General features: G+C 48.5%; 1 protein-coding gene across 1 annotated transcript in view; it reads right to left on the bottom strand.

Moving 5' to 3' along the window:
- Positions 1-292: 292 nt before the first annotated feature.
- Positions 293-17,067, bottom strand: part of GAS7 (growth arrest specific 7) — an 89,791-nt gene continuing 73,016 nt past the window's right edge. The window contains exons 10-12 of the mRNA XM_026654445.2: positions 11,151-11,230; positions 5,254-5,352; positions 293-1,577 (exon numbers count right to left, since the gene is read on the bottom strand). Coding sequence (XP_026510230.1) covers positions 1,464-1,577; positions 5,254-5,352; positions 11,151-11,230 — 293 coding nt within the window. The 3' untranslated portion in view covers positions 293-1,463. The remainder of the gene's footprint in view (positions 1,578-5,253; positions 5,353-11,150; positions 11,231-17,067) is intronic.

The raw sequence follows: 17,067 nt of genomic DNA, 5'->3' as shown, positions 1-17,067 counted from the left end.
CCAAGTGCAAGGCACATTACTTTGACCTTGCCTTCTCCAATATAAACATGTAGAGACAGGGATATTTAATAAATAAGATTTTTTTAAAAACTACCAAAACAAGACACTTCACTGCATGTTTCTCCTTCTGGGGGAGGATGCGAGAACAAACAACATGTGACAGATGTGTAGCTGCACTTGTTAATGCACTGCTGGAAAGAGCTCAGATACTAGTGATGAGTGCAGTATAAAAACCTATACAGAATAGAATAGAAGAGAATAGAATAGAATAGAATAGAATAGACCTGCTAACTATCTGCAGACATCTGATGGGTGTAAACACCAAGGAAAGCGAGAAAGGGATGGAGAGAAAGGGAGTGCATGGGCATCCAAAAGGCTACAAACTAGGAGTTATTTCGAGGAAATTAAACAAAGGCTAATTTAAACTTGGATCCATTTGGTTGGGAAATGACCTCCCAAAGGGAGTGTTAGAAGATCCTGCAGAAAGCAGAGACTGTAGGACATCACACTGTATAGGCAGGAATGGACTTGAAGATCAAATTTATTCCATGGTAGGTGTCCTCTTTTTGTCACTTAAGTCAACCAGACAATTAATGAGGTAGCTACAGCACAACCGAGTCCTTCCTGGTAAATAGATGGTGCAAGAGGTCCCTTTCAATCTTACTTTCTATTAGCCTCAAAGAGAAATGGAGATGATAGAGGGTCTATATGTCTCTGAGTGGGATTATAAAACAGGAAGGGCTTGAACAGGTGTCTTTCCTCTGTGGGGTTTTCTCCTAGTCTTTCGCCTTGTTTACTGCTTTGGGGAAAAGCCCGTACCTCCCTGCACTCAGACATACTACCATAGCAAGGTAGTTGTGCTAAAAAGTATTATACAAAATCAATGTACCCTGACAACACCCCTGTGAGGTAGGTAAGTATTATGAGCCCCTTATTATAAATGGAGGAACCAGAAAAGTTATGTGATATGCCCAAGGCCATCCAGCTGAGCAGTGGCAGTGCTGGGATCCATGTTCAGGAGCTCCTTGCTTCCAGCATCATAGTCAAATCACTAGTCTGCTTCCATGGCAGAGGCTTGCTGCATGGCTGTTCTTACATTCTACACAAAGAGAGTCATGCAATGGATGTAGTGCACAGTCACTGAAGAACAGAGTTCTCTCTGTACCAGGAAGCAAGAGCCTCGGTTTCTCCTGGCAGCAGCACATCCCTGGCAGCTGGAAACTTCTGACAGGAAGAACAGACATCTGGCTTCTTAACCCTGGAATGTTGGGAGCTTAAGGCATAGCACAATGGGAACTGATGTGATGATCAAATGTGACAGAGATACTCCCTACAGACAATAAATACAAGGTATCTGGTAGCAGAGCAACCTTTTTGTCGTCCTGTACCTCTTCTGACCCTTTACAGGACCCATTAGCCTGGTTAAACCAGCGAACCCATCACATATCACTAATCAGATCAGTCTATATTTCCATGTCCACAGGTCTGATATCTCCAGTTTTGTGTTCTTGTACCCACAGTTCCCTGTCTTTGGCAGGCTCCACTTTTTGAAGTAACTGATCGACAGGCTCTATTGTCTAAAAAGATCAGAATGAGAAGCAAATTATCAAAAGCACATATCAGAACACAGAGCAATTCCTGCTGCAACATCTCCTTGCAACTGTATTAGCTGTGTCACTGTCGCAGGAGTAACAGCCTCCTCTCAATTAGCTGGATCCATAAATGGGAGGTCAGACAAAATACAGGCTTTGCAAGAGGAATCATACCATTGGTGAGGCAAGTCCAGTGTATGCTGCATCCAATTCCTGGTGTGACAGTAGGGTTGCCAACTTTGTAATCACACAAAACCGAACATCCTAGCCCCGCCCCTTCCACGAGGCCATGCCCCCTTTCCTCGAGGCTCTGCCCTCTGCTGACTACATTTCCCCTCCCTCGGTGGCTTGCTCTCCCCCATCCTCACTCATTTTCACTGGGCTGGGGTGTGTGTGGGGGGGTGAGGGCTCTAACTGGGGCTGTGGGCTCCAGAGTGGGGCCAGAAATGAGGGGTTCAGGGTGCGGGGAAGGCTCTGGGCTGGGGGTTGGGGTGCAGGAGGGGGTGAGGGCTCTGTCTGGGGGTGCAGGCTCTGGGATGGGGCTGTGTATGAGGGGTTTGGGGTGCAGGAGGGGGGTCCAGAGGGGTTTCCGGGTTTGGGGGAGACTCAGGGCTGGGGTAGGGGGTTGGGCCTCGGGGTTGGGGAGAACAAAGTTAGTGGAGAAAAAACCTGCCAATTAAAAAAAATCAAACCATTGCTTGAAGACCTCTAGATCTTCATGTGTTTGGGGCAGGAACTTGGCATTTTCAGGGGGATAGTCGTAGGGTCAAAAAAAATGTCTTACACTGTCCCCCCCTCAAAATCTGTCTCAATTTAGCCAAGTTCTAAAATGTGGAAAATCACCATTTGCAGCTGAACTTGTTCAATGACTGCTCAATCTTGTCACATTGTATTGTTTTGGAATGATTGCATGGAACTGTGTTTCCATATGGGTTTCAGGCAAAATCCCTGCTCCTGCAAATCAAAACACGCCTTGGTCTATGGCAGGAGCACCTCCTCTCTGTACTGAATGGGGAGTTAAGAATTATTTCCCATATTTTACAGACAGGATAACTAAAGACTAGAACAGTTGCTTCTGGGACAGCTTGGAATAGAACCCCAATTCTTGACCTATACTTCTCACAAAGGAAGTTCCACATCTATGTGTTTCATCTTCCTTTCTGTAAAATTCTCTTCTTTGTTTACCATTACAAACTCACTGATAAATGTATGCATCATTTTATACAACAGAACACAGGAATCCTAATTCCCAATCGGCTGATCTAACTACTAGATCACACTTCCCTCCAAGAGCTAGAAATAATTGATTGATAGCATTCTGCTCCTTAGCAAATAGTTGCACATGTGTTGATCCATTTTTCTTAAAACACGTGACCAGCCCACTCCTCCTTCCCCTTCCAGGGAATTCCATATAAAAATTACATTAAAAGAATTGTCAAACAGTTGTAAAATGAAGGACTCCAATCCCAGAATTAAGACTGGCTGTGCAACCTTAATTTGGCCCCTTGTGTGTTTGCATTATGGAAAAGTATTTAATTGCATGATCATGTACTATTATTTTCACAGGATACCTGCCTCATATGGTGCACGGGATGGATGTTAAGAGGCAGGGCTGTGTAGTGAATGAGGCTGTCCATAGCAGAAGATAGAAAGGATGCAGTGACTGTGGTAGTGAATTGCAGAAGGGGAAAACAGGAACTTGTGTTTAAAGCGGTCTTCCTGGGATTTGTGAAATCTGGGTTCTTTCCTCGGCTCTGCAACAGAGTTCCTATGTGATATTAGGCAAACTACTTAAAATGAAAATTTTCAGAAGTGGCCACTAATTATGTGTTCCTATTTTGTGGGTGACCAGCCTGAGACATCTGAGGCCTGATGTGCACTAGTGCTGAGCACTTGCAACTGCAACTGAATTCAATAGCTCAACAACTCAGAAAAATCGATCACCCAATCACTGTGGCACCCAAAATTATTGGGGACTTTTGCAGTTTGAGTTTAATTTCTCTGTGCCTCCTGTCCCCATTCATAAAATGGGGCTACTAATACTTCCCTGCCTGTGAGGTGTTGTAAAGGTAAATTCATTAATGTTTGTGAGATTGAGATGCTATGGTGATGAGCACCACAGAAAGACCCATGAAGAAATAAAAACTGAGTGTAATGTTTAGATGGTTTGTAGTAACTGAGGCACATGTTGAATACTGAGGATAAACTACATGATCATGCTGTGAATAAAATATGTGGTCATGTAATTAGAGAGTACCATAATGCATATGCACAAGGATCCAAATTAAGGTTGCACAGGCAGCTGTTACTCTGGTATTTCCTAACTTTTAGATGCTTGACTTTTCAACCATAACAACATTCTTTTAACATATTTTCTTTTGAATATTATCATCATGGGGTGACTGGCCCTTTAAGGAGAGTCACTGCCCAGTTTGCCCAGTGACTGCCTTCTGAAGGTCTATCTGGGAGTAATTCACTGTCTTAGGTGGCTGCTTAGTGGTTAATTAGTAAACAAGCACCTGGAGCTAATAAAAAAGGCTACCTGAGTTTGGTTGGGGAAGCTGCTCTCAGAGAGAGGGGCTCCTGGAGAGAGGAGCAGTCCCAGAGAAAAGGTTCTCCCAGGGAAGGGACAGGAGCAGCCCAGGAGAATGAACTGGGCATGGGATCTCTTGGGGAGCCACTAGGGACTTACTCAGCAAAGAGCAGCATGGTCGGGGAAGAGTGGCAGCCAGCAGAATGCCCCGCAGAGGCCCACGCCCCAGGCAAGGAATTCAGCATGCGAGTGCTCCATGGCTAAAGGCCAGGATGTAAGACTAGTTACACCCAGAGGCAGAGGGTTTCCAGTGGAAGAGCTGACTGAAGATTTTGCTTATGCTTTGTGTGGTTCTTTTCTATTTCATAAAAGAGACCCGCCGAAGAAGGTGCTCTTTGGTTCCCAAATGCCTGCTTGCACTTGTTTATTGCCTGGGTAAGGGGAAACCAAGGCAGGGCTCACCCATGGCACCAGTCCTGCGCGCAGCGGAGAGCGCTGGGACAACCTGCACTATGACAATTATCAATATATGTTATGATGTATATGGCTATGATTGTATGATTTCTGTAATGTGAATATATAGCCCAAAATATATCACAATATACTGAATACCACGCACATCAGAATCCATACCACATATGCAAGTATTTGAAAAGGTGCCAGTTTTACTAGATTTTACATTTTCATTTTGAAATAATGGTTGCTGTGATTGCCATCTTTCTTGCAACAATGAAGGACTGTGTGGAGCTGTGTGCTGTTGGGAGAGTGAGAAGCATCTATCTAGGAGAGGTGTAAATTAAAGTAAGGGGCTGCTTTGCCTTATGCCTTCCTGTCAAGCACTTCTGAGCCACACCCTGCACCACAGGGCTTTCACGATGAAACATTCCAGTGGACGTGCCCCTTCTGACCCACTTCTCTGTTCTTCCATTTGTCTCGCCCCCAGGCTCTGGATGTCTCTGGAGATACATGGTAGGTGCACAACCACAGACTCCCAAACTGGCACAACTTACATCTCAGTCTCCATTAGACAGTGGAATTTAGCACACTGTATACACAACCAGGCTGGAGTTAGGCAGAGCCTCACTACAGCTCTTGGACCAAAGGGACCTAAACAAAGAGTAGACTCACGCTTTGGTTGAACATGTCTGTCTCGTGCCGCAGCTGTGTGTACTGACAAAGGTGCTGCCGAATCATTTCCACCCGCTCCACCTCCAGCCTTTCCAGCTCCTGTGAGAGAAAAATAGGCCCATATCTTGATCAGTGGCAGTCCCAGCGTAGGGTTTGCTAATGGTCAAAGTTCCCACCACTGGCGACAGCTGGGGCAGCTGCCCCAGGTCTGGGCTTCAGAGCCGGGCTGTGTGCACAGTGTCTCAGTAAGTACACTTAGTGCAGGAGCAGGAGCAGGAGCAGCAACAGCAGGTCTGGCCTGTGTCCAGTGCAGCTGGTGGGGGAACCAGCAAGGAACCAGTGCAGCAGGGAAGGAGACTTGTGCAGTTCCTCGACAATGCTGAACCTTGCCGAAGGTGAGAGTCCTTGGAGATGAGGAAAGGCAGGAACTACAGGATCTGTGGAGGGCTGCTGCCTCTGGAGGCAGGGGCAGGACAGGGACAAGGAGGCCCTGTTTCCTGGCTGCAGCTCTGCTTACTGTGCTGCTAGATTCAGAAGTTACCCTGGAAGCACTGCTCTGGAGGCCTGGCAACATGGGTTATGCCCAGAGAGCTCATTCACCGGGGAAATGGCTATGTGTACAATAGCTTCCCATAACTCAGCCAGCCAGGAGTGGCCAGGAATGGACACAATCGAGATTTTAGTTGACTGTTAGTTCGGGGCCTATCCTTTTCTGCCCCCACTGAGGGTCAGCCGAGCCTCAGGCCACTGTGTTTCTTGGATTCTGATGATGTATCCAAGCCCCCTGAACGTGGTCCCTGCTTGCTTTTAGATGCTGCTGGGAGAGTTTGGCCTGTCAGACCTGTCAGGCCTTTAGACCAAGGAAAAAACATTCCTAGCAGCACCATCACATGCCTGCCAGGTTGGTTAACATAACATAAGAACGGCCGTACCGGGTCAGACCAAAGGTCCATCTAGCCCAGTATCCTGTCTACTGACAGTGGCCAATGCCAGGTGCCCCAGAGGGAGTGGACCAACAGGCAATGATCAAGTGATCTCTCTCCTGCCATCCATCTCCATCCTCTGACAAACAGAGGCTAGGGACACCATTCCTTACCCATCCTGGCTAATAGCCATTAATGGACTTAACCACCATGAATTTATCCAGTTCTCTTTTAAACGCTGTTATAGTCCTAGCCTTCACAACCTCCTCAGGTAAGGAGTTCCACAAGTTGACTGTGCGCTGCGTGAAGAAGAACTTCCTTGTATTTGTTTTAAACCTGCTGCCTATTAATTTCATTTGGTGACCCCTAGTTCTTGTATTATGGGAATAAGTAAACAACTTTTCCTTATCCACTTTCTCCACATCACTCATGATTTTATATACCTCTATCATATCCCCCCTTAGTCTCCTCTTTTCCAAGCTGAAGAGTCCTAGCCTCTTTAATGTCTCCTCATATGGGACCCATTCCAAACCCCTAATCATTTTAGTTGCCCTTTCTGAACCTTTTCTAGTGCCAGTATATCTTTTTTTAGATGAGGAGACCACATCTGTACGCAGTATGTTCTTATGTTAATTTGAAAGTAGTGTCTGTTTGTCCACACATGCGCCCTTGCTCCACCTCATGGTTTCATCCAAGGCGATAAAGGGCGAGGTGGACTGACCACGCCCTCAGTTCCTTCTCACCACCCCCCACGGTCCAAGTTGGTGCTGCTAGTGTCCCCTCATTTCTCACTGACACACTTTTGGGTACGGCTTGGGAAGGACAGGCAGACAAGCACTAGAGACAGAGTTGGCACTTGTTGTTGACCAAGAATGAATGAAGGCAGGATGCGCAGATCTAAAACCCTGGCATCTTCGGAATAATTCAGTACCCATTCGCGGGTGCTGGGTGGGGAGGGGGGGGACTGGTGAAAAAACGGATCCCCAAAGTCTCTTAATTCCCCAAATTAACACTAAAACTCACTAGAACTACAAGTAAAAATAACAAGAACATAAGAACATACTGGTTGGCTGACTCCCCAATCCTGTTCTGTCAGGAAGAAAGCTCTGTCTCCTACAATGACATGCAAAGGAGCAAACTTCTGCCTTCCATCATGAGAAACCATATTCACGGGGCATTTCTGGTGGCCACTTACTGAGAAGCACAGTGGAATGCAGTTTGGGGATAGGGGAGCAGGTGCACTAATGCTAGCAAGTTTCTTCATGTACCTTTTATATGCTGTCTCTTTGTTAAATACCTTTCCAGAGAAAGAACTTCCAATGCCACCCAAAACTCCCAGATGAGCAAGAGATACATCATCCTGTCATAGACTCATAGAAGATTAGGGTTGGAAGAGACCTCAGGAGGTCATCTAGTCCAATCCCCTGCTCAAAGCAGGACCAACCCCAATTAAATCATCCCAGCCAGGGCTTTGTCAAGACAGGCCTTAAAAACCTCTAAGAATGGAAATGCCACCACCTCCCTAGGTAACCCATTCCAGAGCTTCACCACCCTCCTAGTGAAATAGTGTTTCCTAATATCCAACCTAGACCTGCCCCACTGCAACTTGAGACCATTGCTCCTTGTTCTGTCATCACTGAGAACAGCCTAGCTCCATCCTCTTTGGAACCTCCCTTCAGGTAGTTGATATGCTCCAAAGCTGGAACTGGAGCCAGAATGGAGGGCTGTTTTGGAATCGATGGTTGCCTTGATTTAGGGGGTGCCAACTTGGAAGGTGTGCGTGGTTTGTGGTTGGTACCAATGGATCTGCCAACCTGTGCAAATTTTTATCATGCTTTTGTGCATTGGAACATGCCACTTCTCCATGGGTGGAACTCATGGGCATCGCCCTTCTTGGGCCTGGAAGAAAACTTACTGCCATGCTTATGAGCATGCTTCCTTCCCTCCCAACTAGGCACCGGTATGGGGTCCATAGTACTGGTACTGGCTGAACTAGACTCGATCTCCGTGGTGGAGGCGCGCTCCTGGGTTTCTCAGACCGATGTACAGCGGGGTTCCCCAGCCTGGATCCAACTGAGGCCTCACGGACACCTCCACAAAGTGCTTCTTGAGGCGGAGAGCACAGCCCTCTTGGGTACGGCTTGGGAAGGACAGGCAGATACTGCACCTGGATGAACTGTAGGCTTCTCCCAAGCACTAGAGACAGAGTTGGCACTTGTTGTTGACCAAGAATGAATGAAGGCAGGATGCGCAGATCTTGAACCCTGGCATCTTCGGAATAATTCAGCACCCATTCGTGGGTGCTGGGTGGGGAGGGGGGGACTAGTGAAAAAATGGATCCCCAAAGTCTCTTAATTCCCCAAATTAACACTAAAACCACTAGAACTACAAGTAAAAACAACAAGAAAAACTATGCACAATTCTAAATTTTTTTTTAAATGTGTCAGTGAGAGATGAGGAGACACTAGCAGCTCCAACTTGGACCGTGGGGGGTGGTGAAAAGGAACTGAGGGCGTGGTCAGTCCACCTCGCCCTTTATCGCCTTGGATGAAACCATGAGGTGGAGCAAGGGCGCATGTGTGGACCAACAGACACTACTTTCAAATTCTTTGGCTCTGGACACATGTGCATGTGTAAACCCTCAGTGGAATACAATAGGGACCATCACTCGAAAAGGAACCAAACAATTCTTTGTGAGGAGGATCATGTGACTGATTTGCATGTGGATAAGGACACCTCTGCGCAGGAGCTGAAGGTATAATTTCCAGCTTGGACAGAAATACCCATAGTGGCTTTGATTGAGCTAGTGCACTATAAAGAGTGGTGTAGATGCAGTGGCACGGGCAGTGGGACCGGCTAGCCACCCCACATACAATTCCGCCCAGGGCCTAGGTGCAGCTAGCCCATCTTGCTGCTTGAGCAGTGGTGACTACACGTCTATTTTTAGTATGCTAGGTCAATCAAAAGTAGTGTAGGTACATCTATCCAAGCTGGAAATTACATCTCCAGCTGCCATGTAGGCACGCCCTTAGACAGAAACTTCCCTGAGGACATTAAATAAAGAAAATTAAAAAAAAAATCAAAATCTGAGTATGGGTTTCATGTGGAACTGAACTGCATTTCAGTCAAGAGTCTTTATGTGTATGAAGATACAGCCTTATGGGGACATTTCTCAACCTACTTTGATTTAAAACAAATCTTTCATGTTGCTTGTTGGGCAGTGGCCTCAGTCTGCTGCTGCAGGACTGTGAGCTCTAACAACTCCCCAGGAGTGAGAATCCTGCTCATTTACACCAGTGCATAGCAAGAGTCATTGCGCCGTGGATGTCAATGGATTTGCCCCAGTGTAAATGAGAGACGAATCAATCCAGCCCCACAGTAGGAGAGACAGAGAATTACTTACTGTCCGTCAATCTGCTTCTCTGAAGAGATCATCTCTCAGGATTTTCACTCACCCACCTGTCCCCCCTGGGAGTTAGTGAGCTTTGAGTGTTGAATGCTGGGTCTGCCCACTGGGCACTCAGTTCTGAATTGCCCAGATCATTCTTTTGTATTTGTTTGAAGGGAAAAAATGGTTAGCTTTTTAATTGCCTGTCAGGCGAGCTCCTAGTTCTCATTCTTGAAAGGAACCGGCTGCAAACTTTAAAGCCCCTGAGGTACCGCTGTTTGGAGCATGCCCATAGGGAGCATGTGAGGTGGATTGGAGAAGAGCCCTGGAGCCCACGTACAGGTGCTTCAGAAGGCCTTAAATTACTCCTGGGAGAATTATGCACCACAGCGCAATGCAGAATTTTGCAGAAATTAACATGGTGTGCACAGAATTTCCTTTCCCCCACAGAAATGGGCTGCAGAGCTGCTAGCCACCACTAGGGGCCGCTGGACCCAGCAGAGCCCAGCTCGCACATAGAAGACACTGCTGAGGAGCTAGAGGGTTCCCAGCATGCCCTGAGGGAAGGAGAGGGTGGCACACAGGAAACTCCATGCAAGCCTGGGACGAAGCATCAGGCTTTTTCTCCTTCTGGATCCCTGGGCTCTGGAGGGGGCTTGCAGATATCTAGGTTGGGGCCCCAGCCGGTGGCTGGGCTCGGGGTGTGTGTGTGGGTATCTGGGCCGGGGGCCCCCGGGGCTGGGCTCTGGGGCAGGGAGGGGTTGTGGGTGTTTGGTCCCCTGGCTGGGCTCTGAGGGGGGGAAAGGAGGCAAAGAAACAGGAACTGGGTTGTCATAGGGGTTTCTTTAACTCTCTACTCCTGGGGGAATTTTTGTGTGTCTCTGTACTGTTACAGACCTACTTGCTGACAGGAATTTTGAAATAAATGACCAAAATAATTGAAACTGGTATGATTATGTAGTGTTATTTTGACAAATAAAATTTGCAGAATTTTGCAGAATTTTAAAATATTAGGTGCAGAACGCCCCCCAGGAGTACTAAATACATAAATGCCAGGACGTTCCCCACATGAGTAACCCTGGAAGTATGAGCCCCAAGAGTGAGAGATCTGTGATGTGATGCCTTTAGAGAAGCAGAATTACCAGCAATTATCTCACACTATGTGCTGGGGATACTTATGTGCTAAATTGCAAAACCATGGGATAAAAAATGATTGCAAACTTTACTAATTTATAAATGTATTCACAATTTAACATGCATCTTTTACTGCTCTGCCCTCTTCCCACTACCCCACTTTTCCTGGCCTACTGCCACCATTCCTAACACCCAAGCAGCTTCAAACTACTGCTCCTTTACACTCAGACTGCGAGGAAAATGTTTTCTTTTTTCCTCCCCAAATGACACTATGCTTGATTTATTGGATGAGCAATATAGTGGCAGGTTAAAGTCTGTTATCTCTTCTGTGGCTGTAAATGGAGGATACTAGGGTGATCAACATGATAGATTATCTTGAAGGGCTTTCATCACAAGGAGAAATAAAAAAAGAGCAGTATTAGAAACACAAAATGCTACACACTGATACATACCAGAGTGCTGGTCACCATTTCTTCAAACCACTTGGATTGGGCTTGATTATAAAGATCCACACAACGCATCAGGTCATCTCCTGCAAAGATCAAGATATCAGTACGTCATCCTCCTAGTCCTCATAAAGGAATGGAGTGGGAAGTGACAGGTTACTTTTCATTTATAGTCATACATTTGAAGGCCAGAATTGACCATTAGATCTTCTAGTTTGACCCCCTGCACAGAACAGCCATAATTTCCGGTTGAACTAGAGCACATCTGTATTAGATTTGTTATGTGCAAACAGAAAACTATCTCACCATATACTCAGTGCTAGAAAAGGGCCAGTTCGCCAGTTTTCCAAAGCTGAAAACATTTATTAGCAAAACTAATTGGGTGGGTGTGTGGGGGGAGGGATTTACACATAAAAATGTGAACGATAATTGGGACTCCTTTAAAAACTTTTTACTAGGTGCCCAAAAAGCCACAATTCTGCAGTCATGAAAGAAGGCAACTTCAGTTCAAAATACATCCTGGTTCAGATGAAAAGTGAAAGCAGCAATAAAAAGTTTAAAACAACAACTTATGACAAACTGAAACTAGGAGAATTTGAAAACAATGAATTCTGGACTCGCCTGGTAGCAACTCCACAGTTAAGACAGCATTTGAAAATGGGTTTAACATGGGGTATAATCCCTATTTTGTGCTGAAACTAGATGGCCATGGAGTTTTAAAAATATATCAGGAAGAAACGGTTACTTACTGTAATTGTGGTTCTTCGAGATGTGATGCAGCCATGTATTCCACTCAGGTGTTTGCACGCCCAGAGCACCTGAAGCCAAAGAATTTTACCTAACAATACCTGTAGAAGGGTGGCATTCGTGCCTGATGGCCATAACCCGTCCCCTTGGCATATGAGGCGGTACCGATCTGACCCCCTTCAGTTCCTTCACACCGAATGCCCAGAGATGAGACTCTGATGCAGAGGGGGTGGAGGGTGGGTCGTGGAATACGTCTGCATCACATTTCGAAGAAATACAATTATAGTAAGTAACCGTTTCTCCTTCTTTGAGTAGGTGCAGCTGTGTATTTTATTTAGGTGACTCACAAACAGTACCCCCAGGGGTGGGGCTCAGAGTCTATTTAAACAGACTGCAGGACCACCTTCCCAAATTTTGCATCTACTCTGGATGCCACAGTAATGGCATAATGGTTTGTAAATATATATCTGTATCAACAACTATGCAGCAGTCCTGTAAATATCCAATATTCAGATGTCACTTAAGAATGCTAGTGATGTAGCCTGTGCTCTCGCAGAATGGGCTTGGACCTGTTGAGGGGGCATAGCTGAAGCTGTTTCATAGGCAGTCTTGATGCAGGGAGTTATCCACTTAGAGTTTGTCTGAGAAGAGATTGCCTGTCCTTTCATACGGTCTGTATCCGACACAAACAGATGAGGTGAAGCATGGAAGAGTTTAGTCCTGTCCAGGTGGAAGGTCAGACATCTTCTGACATGTAATGTGTGAAGGCGCTGCTCCTCTGGTTATGAATGTGGCTTAGAAAAAAACACAGGCAACTATACCACGTTGTTCAAATGAAATTGAGATCACTCTGGTTAAAAACTTTGAGTGTGGTCATAAAGTTACCATGTCAGTGGAGATGTGTGAGAATTCCGCACACACTCTCCTTGCAGATGTAATGGCTATCAGGAATGTGGTTTTCTGAGACAAAAAGGGCAGTGGACAGGATGCCAGGGGCTTGAATGGAAGGCTCAGAAAGAGCTGCCAGACCCATGTTTAGGTTCCACAAGGGAACAGGCTCTAGGACTGGAGAACGTAATTGGAGAAGTCCTTTTACAAATCTCGTCACCATGGCATTGGAAAAAAATGATTTTCCCTGAATAGGGGAGTTGGGAGGATGAAACTCTGATACTGCTGCCAGAGGCACTCTCAGTGAACTGAGCACAAGGCCCAATTTCTGAAGATGTAGCAGGTACTCAAAGTTGTCCTGGATAGAAGACTACATCAGTTACATCCCGCAGGCCAATCTTCTTCATCCAATCATGCAGCAACCATGCCGTAAGGTGCAAGGAGCTGAGCACAAGATGGAGGGTGCGGCTCTGGTTCTGAGTGGGCAGGTTGGGATAGGGAGGAAGGGTACGGGAGGTTGAACCAATAGCACACCTAAGTGGAATATACGTCTGCATCTACTTGAAGAAGAACTTAGGGTCTAACCTGGCCTGCAGAGTGTGCTCACTTGTGAGAAGGTCACCACATATTGAGTTGGCAGGCCTGGAAGTTCAAGATCATTTTCCTAGTGATCTGAGCACATTCGATATGGAAATTACTGAGACCAGGTAAACATAGAAGCCCTTGATGGCATTTTAGACTACAACCACCCAGCTGCCTTTTTTAGTTGATAACACTGCCACAGTATTTGCACTATTCCTTATAGGAAGCATGACGGGCTACTGCAGCGATCTCTCTCTACTCCCACTTAAATGCAGAAAGGAGTTTCCTAAGTGTTTTAGTGAAGAAACGCAGATGACAGTGTTTTGCTGGCATCCAGCCCCAGGTCTGTAGCAGATGCAATCCCAACAGTAGTACAGCAACCCAGTGTTTGCAGGAGAACCAAGTTGTGGTAATGTTAAGGGGAAAACCCTGAAAGGACTGGTGAGAATTGTATCAGGACCAGTGACTGAGGGAGCAGAGCTGCTCCGAGTGATACAAGTTGACAATTCAGGGTACTTATGGGGCAGATTTGCCATTGCTGCTCAAGGTTTGCACAGCGGTAAATGTGCTTTTTCCCCCCATCTATGCCTGTTAAAGTGAGTCAGCTCTTTCCTTTCACATGGAGACTTTGCAACACTTATTCACCCCTTTGTCACTTATCAGCATGGCACCTCCGCACCTCACAGTCTTTGATGAAGGTAGCTGCACAACTCCCGTGAGGGAGGGCAGTGCAATTCCCACCATTTCACAGAGCAGGAACTGCAGCCCAGAGAGGCTAAGTGACTAGCCTAAAGGCACACAGGGAGTGCGTGACACAGCAGGGAAGTGAACCTGTATCAGGCCACGGCTAGCATCCTAACCACCAGACCATCCAGCCTCTTTAAGATTGCAAGACTAGACTACTCTAATATTCTCTGTATGGGGACTATCGTGTGTGACTGCTTGGAAGATGAAGCTTGTGCAGAAATACAGCAGCCTGCTCGTTAGGGGGTGCCTTTACCAATGTGCTTTGTAAGCTGCACTGTCTGCCTAGCAGGTTCCAAGTGCAGATCAAAATGTCCATTTGGATCTCCAAAGCACTCTCAGGGATAGGCGCCGACTCCGTGGGTGCTCCGGGGCTGGAGCACCCATGGGGAAAAATAGGTGGGTGCAGAGCAGCTCCCCGCCCCCCCACCCAGTTCACTTCTGCCTCCTCCCCTGAGCACACCACGTGCCCGCTTTTCGCCCCTAGCTCCCAGCGCTTCCCACTGCGAAACAGCTGTTTCGCAAGGCTGGGAGGGAGGGGGAAGGATGGGGGAACGTGGCGTGCTTGGGGAAGAGGTGGGGCCAGGACGGGGATTTGGGGAAGGGGTCCAATAGGGGCAGGGAGGGGGCGGAGTTGGGGCGGGGACTTTGGGGAAGGGATGGGGTGGAGAAAGGGTGGAGCTGGGGCAGGGGGGCGAGCACTCACCAGCGCCAGGGAAATTTGGCACCTATGCTCTCAGGTTTGGAGCCTGGAAGACCACCTCTCCCTGTGCCAAACTGCTGGTTGTAAGCAGTGGAGCTCCCGGGGCAGGGGCAGCATGTTCTTTAGGAATACACTAGCCTCTGGAATTCCCTTCCCCCTGCTCCACCAGAGCCTGGATTTTTGGCCTTCTGCATATACTGTAAGAGCTGTATTTTCCCCTAGCATTTGGAGAGAAGACTGATGGAAGGGGATGTTATTTTGCTTGTTGGCAGGCAGCCATAGCTGTAATTATCAGGGTAAGATGGGCAGCTCGTAAACAATTTATTATATGAGTTTCCATCTCATTTCTTGCTGTGACACATCAAAGGACACAGAGCCTGGGGCGAGCACTGAGTTATTATTATACACAGCAATGAATAAGCTGCATTCTATGTATTCCAGCTCCATTTTCCTTGCGCTCTGTCTCAGACAGTGTCCAGGGCCTTGGCAATGGAGCAGCATTCTGGGGGCAATTAGCTAGCTACCTCCAGATCATGGATTTTACTTGCACTAGCTGCGGTTTCTGCCAAGCCAGCAGAGCTCAGCCTGTGCTGGAGGCACTCAGCACCTCTCCGGATTTGGCTCTTTCAGACATCTTGGGGCTGAGCACCAGGAAAACCCTGGGTTAGGTTAGATGGGCTGAGTCCCAGTGTTTCTTTGAAAGAGTAAATCTGCTTTCCGGATTAAGGTATTCATTAGGGATGCGGGGTCACTGTGGCGAAGCCCCCCCCTCCTCCCGCCAGCACTGCAAGCCCTGTGGCGTGGCTGCCATACTGCACATTGCAGCACAGCTGGCTGCCAATGCGGCTCCTGGCCCTGCAGCATAGATCCCAGGAAGAGACAGCACAGAGTAGGGAGCTCAGGCTTCTGTGGGGCAACTCCAGATCATGTGCACACGCCCCTTTCTGCCTGTTCTCATGCTCTGCCAGATCCAGGAGGAGCAGGGGGCTTCGGAGTCTAGTGGTGGGTGCCAGGGAATGGGGAAGAGCCCCGAGCCTGGTGGATGCATGTGTGTATGCAGGCAATAGCGTGTGAGTGTGGCAGCATTCAGAGCTTGGGTGGGGGTTCAGACCTGAGGCGTGGTTGGGTGGGGGGTTCTCAGGATGGGGGAGATAGGTGTGGAGGGAGTAGGGTTGCCAGGCATCCGGTTTTCGACTGGAATGCCTGGTCGAAAAGGGACCCTGGCGGCTCTGGTCGGCACCGCCAACTGTGCCGTTAAAAGTCCGGTTGGTGGCGGGGGCCCGGGCCTAGGGCAGGCTCCCTGCCTGCCTGGCTCCGCGTGGCTACCGGAAGCGGCTGCCAGATCCTGGCGGCCCCTAGGCACCTGGGCGGCCAGGGAGGATCCGCATGCAGCCCCCACCCCGAGTGCCAGCTCCGCAGCTCCCATTGGCCGGGAACCACGACCAATCGGAGCTGCGGGGCTGGCGCCGCAGGGACCCTGCATCCCAGACCCCCTCCTGCACCCCAAACTCCTGCCCCGGCCCAGAGTCCCCTCCTGCACCCAAACTCCCTCCCGGAGCCCACACCCCACACCCCCCCAAACCCCAACCGTCTGCTCCAGCCCTGAGCCCCCTCCTGCACTCCATACCCTTCATCCCTGCTCCCACCCCAGAGCCCTCACCCCCCACACCTCAACCTCCTGCCCCAGCCCGGAGCCCCCTCCTGCACCCCAAACCCCTCATCCCTGGCCCCACCCAATCAGCCACCATCCTCGTCACTTCACACACCCCCTGCAGCCTCCAGGCCATAGTTCAGCCATCCCAGACTCACCTCTGCTTCTCTTAGGGTTCTTCACCCTCCCCAAGCCTAGGAGGGCTGCAGTGGGGGTCCCCTCTCCTACTTCCCAGGCTAAGAGTGGCAGCCCTGGCCCCCATGGGACTGGGGCTGACATCAGGAGCACCAGCCGACTGGGGCTGGCTGACGGAGGCTCTCCTCGCAGCATGGCGGGGCTGCTACTGTCAGCCCGCCCCACGAAGAGGGGCTCCCGCTGTCAGCCCTGGGTGGCTGTGGCTCCCATTGTCATCTCCAGGGCTGACTGCCAGCGGGAGCCCTCGGCCACTCAGGGCGAACTGACAGCAGCTGAAAAAAAAAATCCTGATATTTGAGAGTTCTCTCATGAATACAGGAGTTGGGCTTAATTTTACTTAGAAACCGTGTCCCTCGGAATTAATTCGGGAGAGCTGGCATGTCTGCACTTGTAAATGAGGGGGGGGGGGGGAC

Source organism: Terrapene carolina, unplaced genomic scaffold (genome assembly GCF_002925995.2).
Source record: "Terrapene carolina triunguis isolate 2854851 unplaced genomic scaffold, T_m_triunguis-2.0 Scaffold192, whole genome shotgun sequence".
NCBI lineage: Eukaryota > Metazoa > Chordata > Testudines > Emydidae > Terrapene > Terrapene triunguis.
The sequence above is the reverse complement of the archived record's forward strand: the minus strand, read 5'-3'. Positions and strand labels throughout refer to the sequence as shown.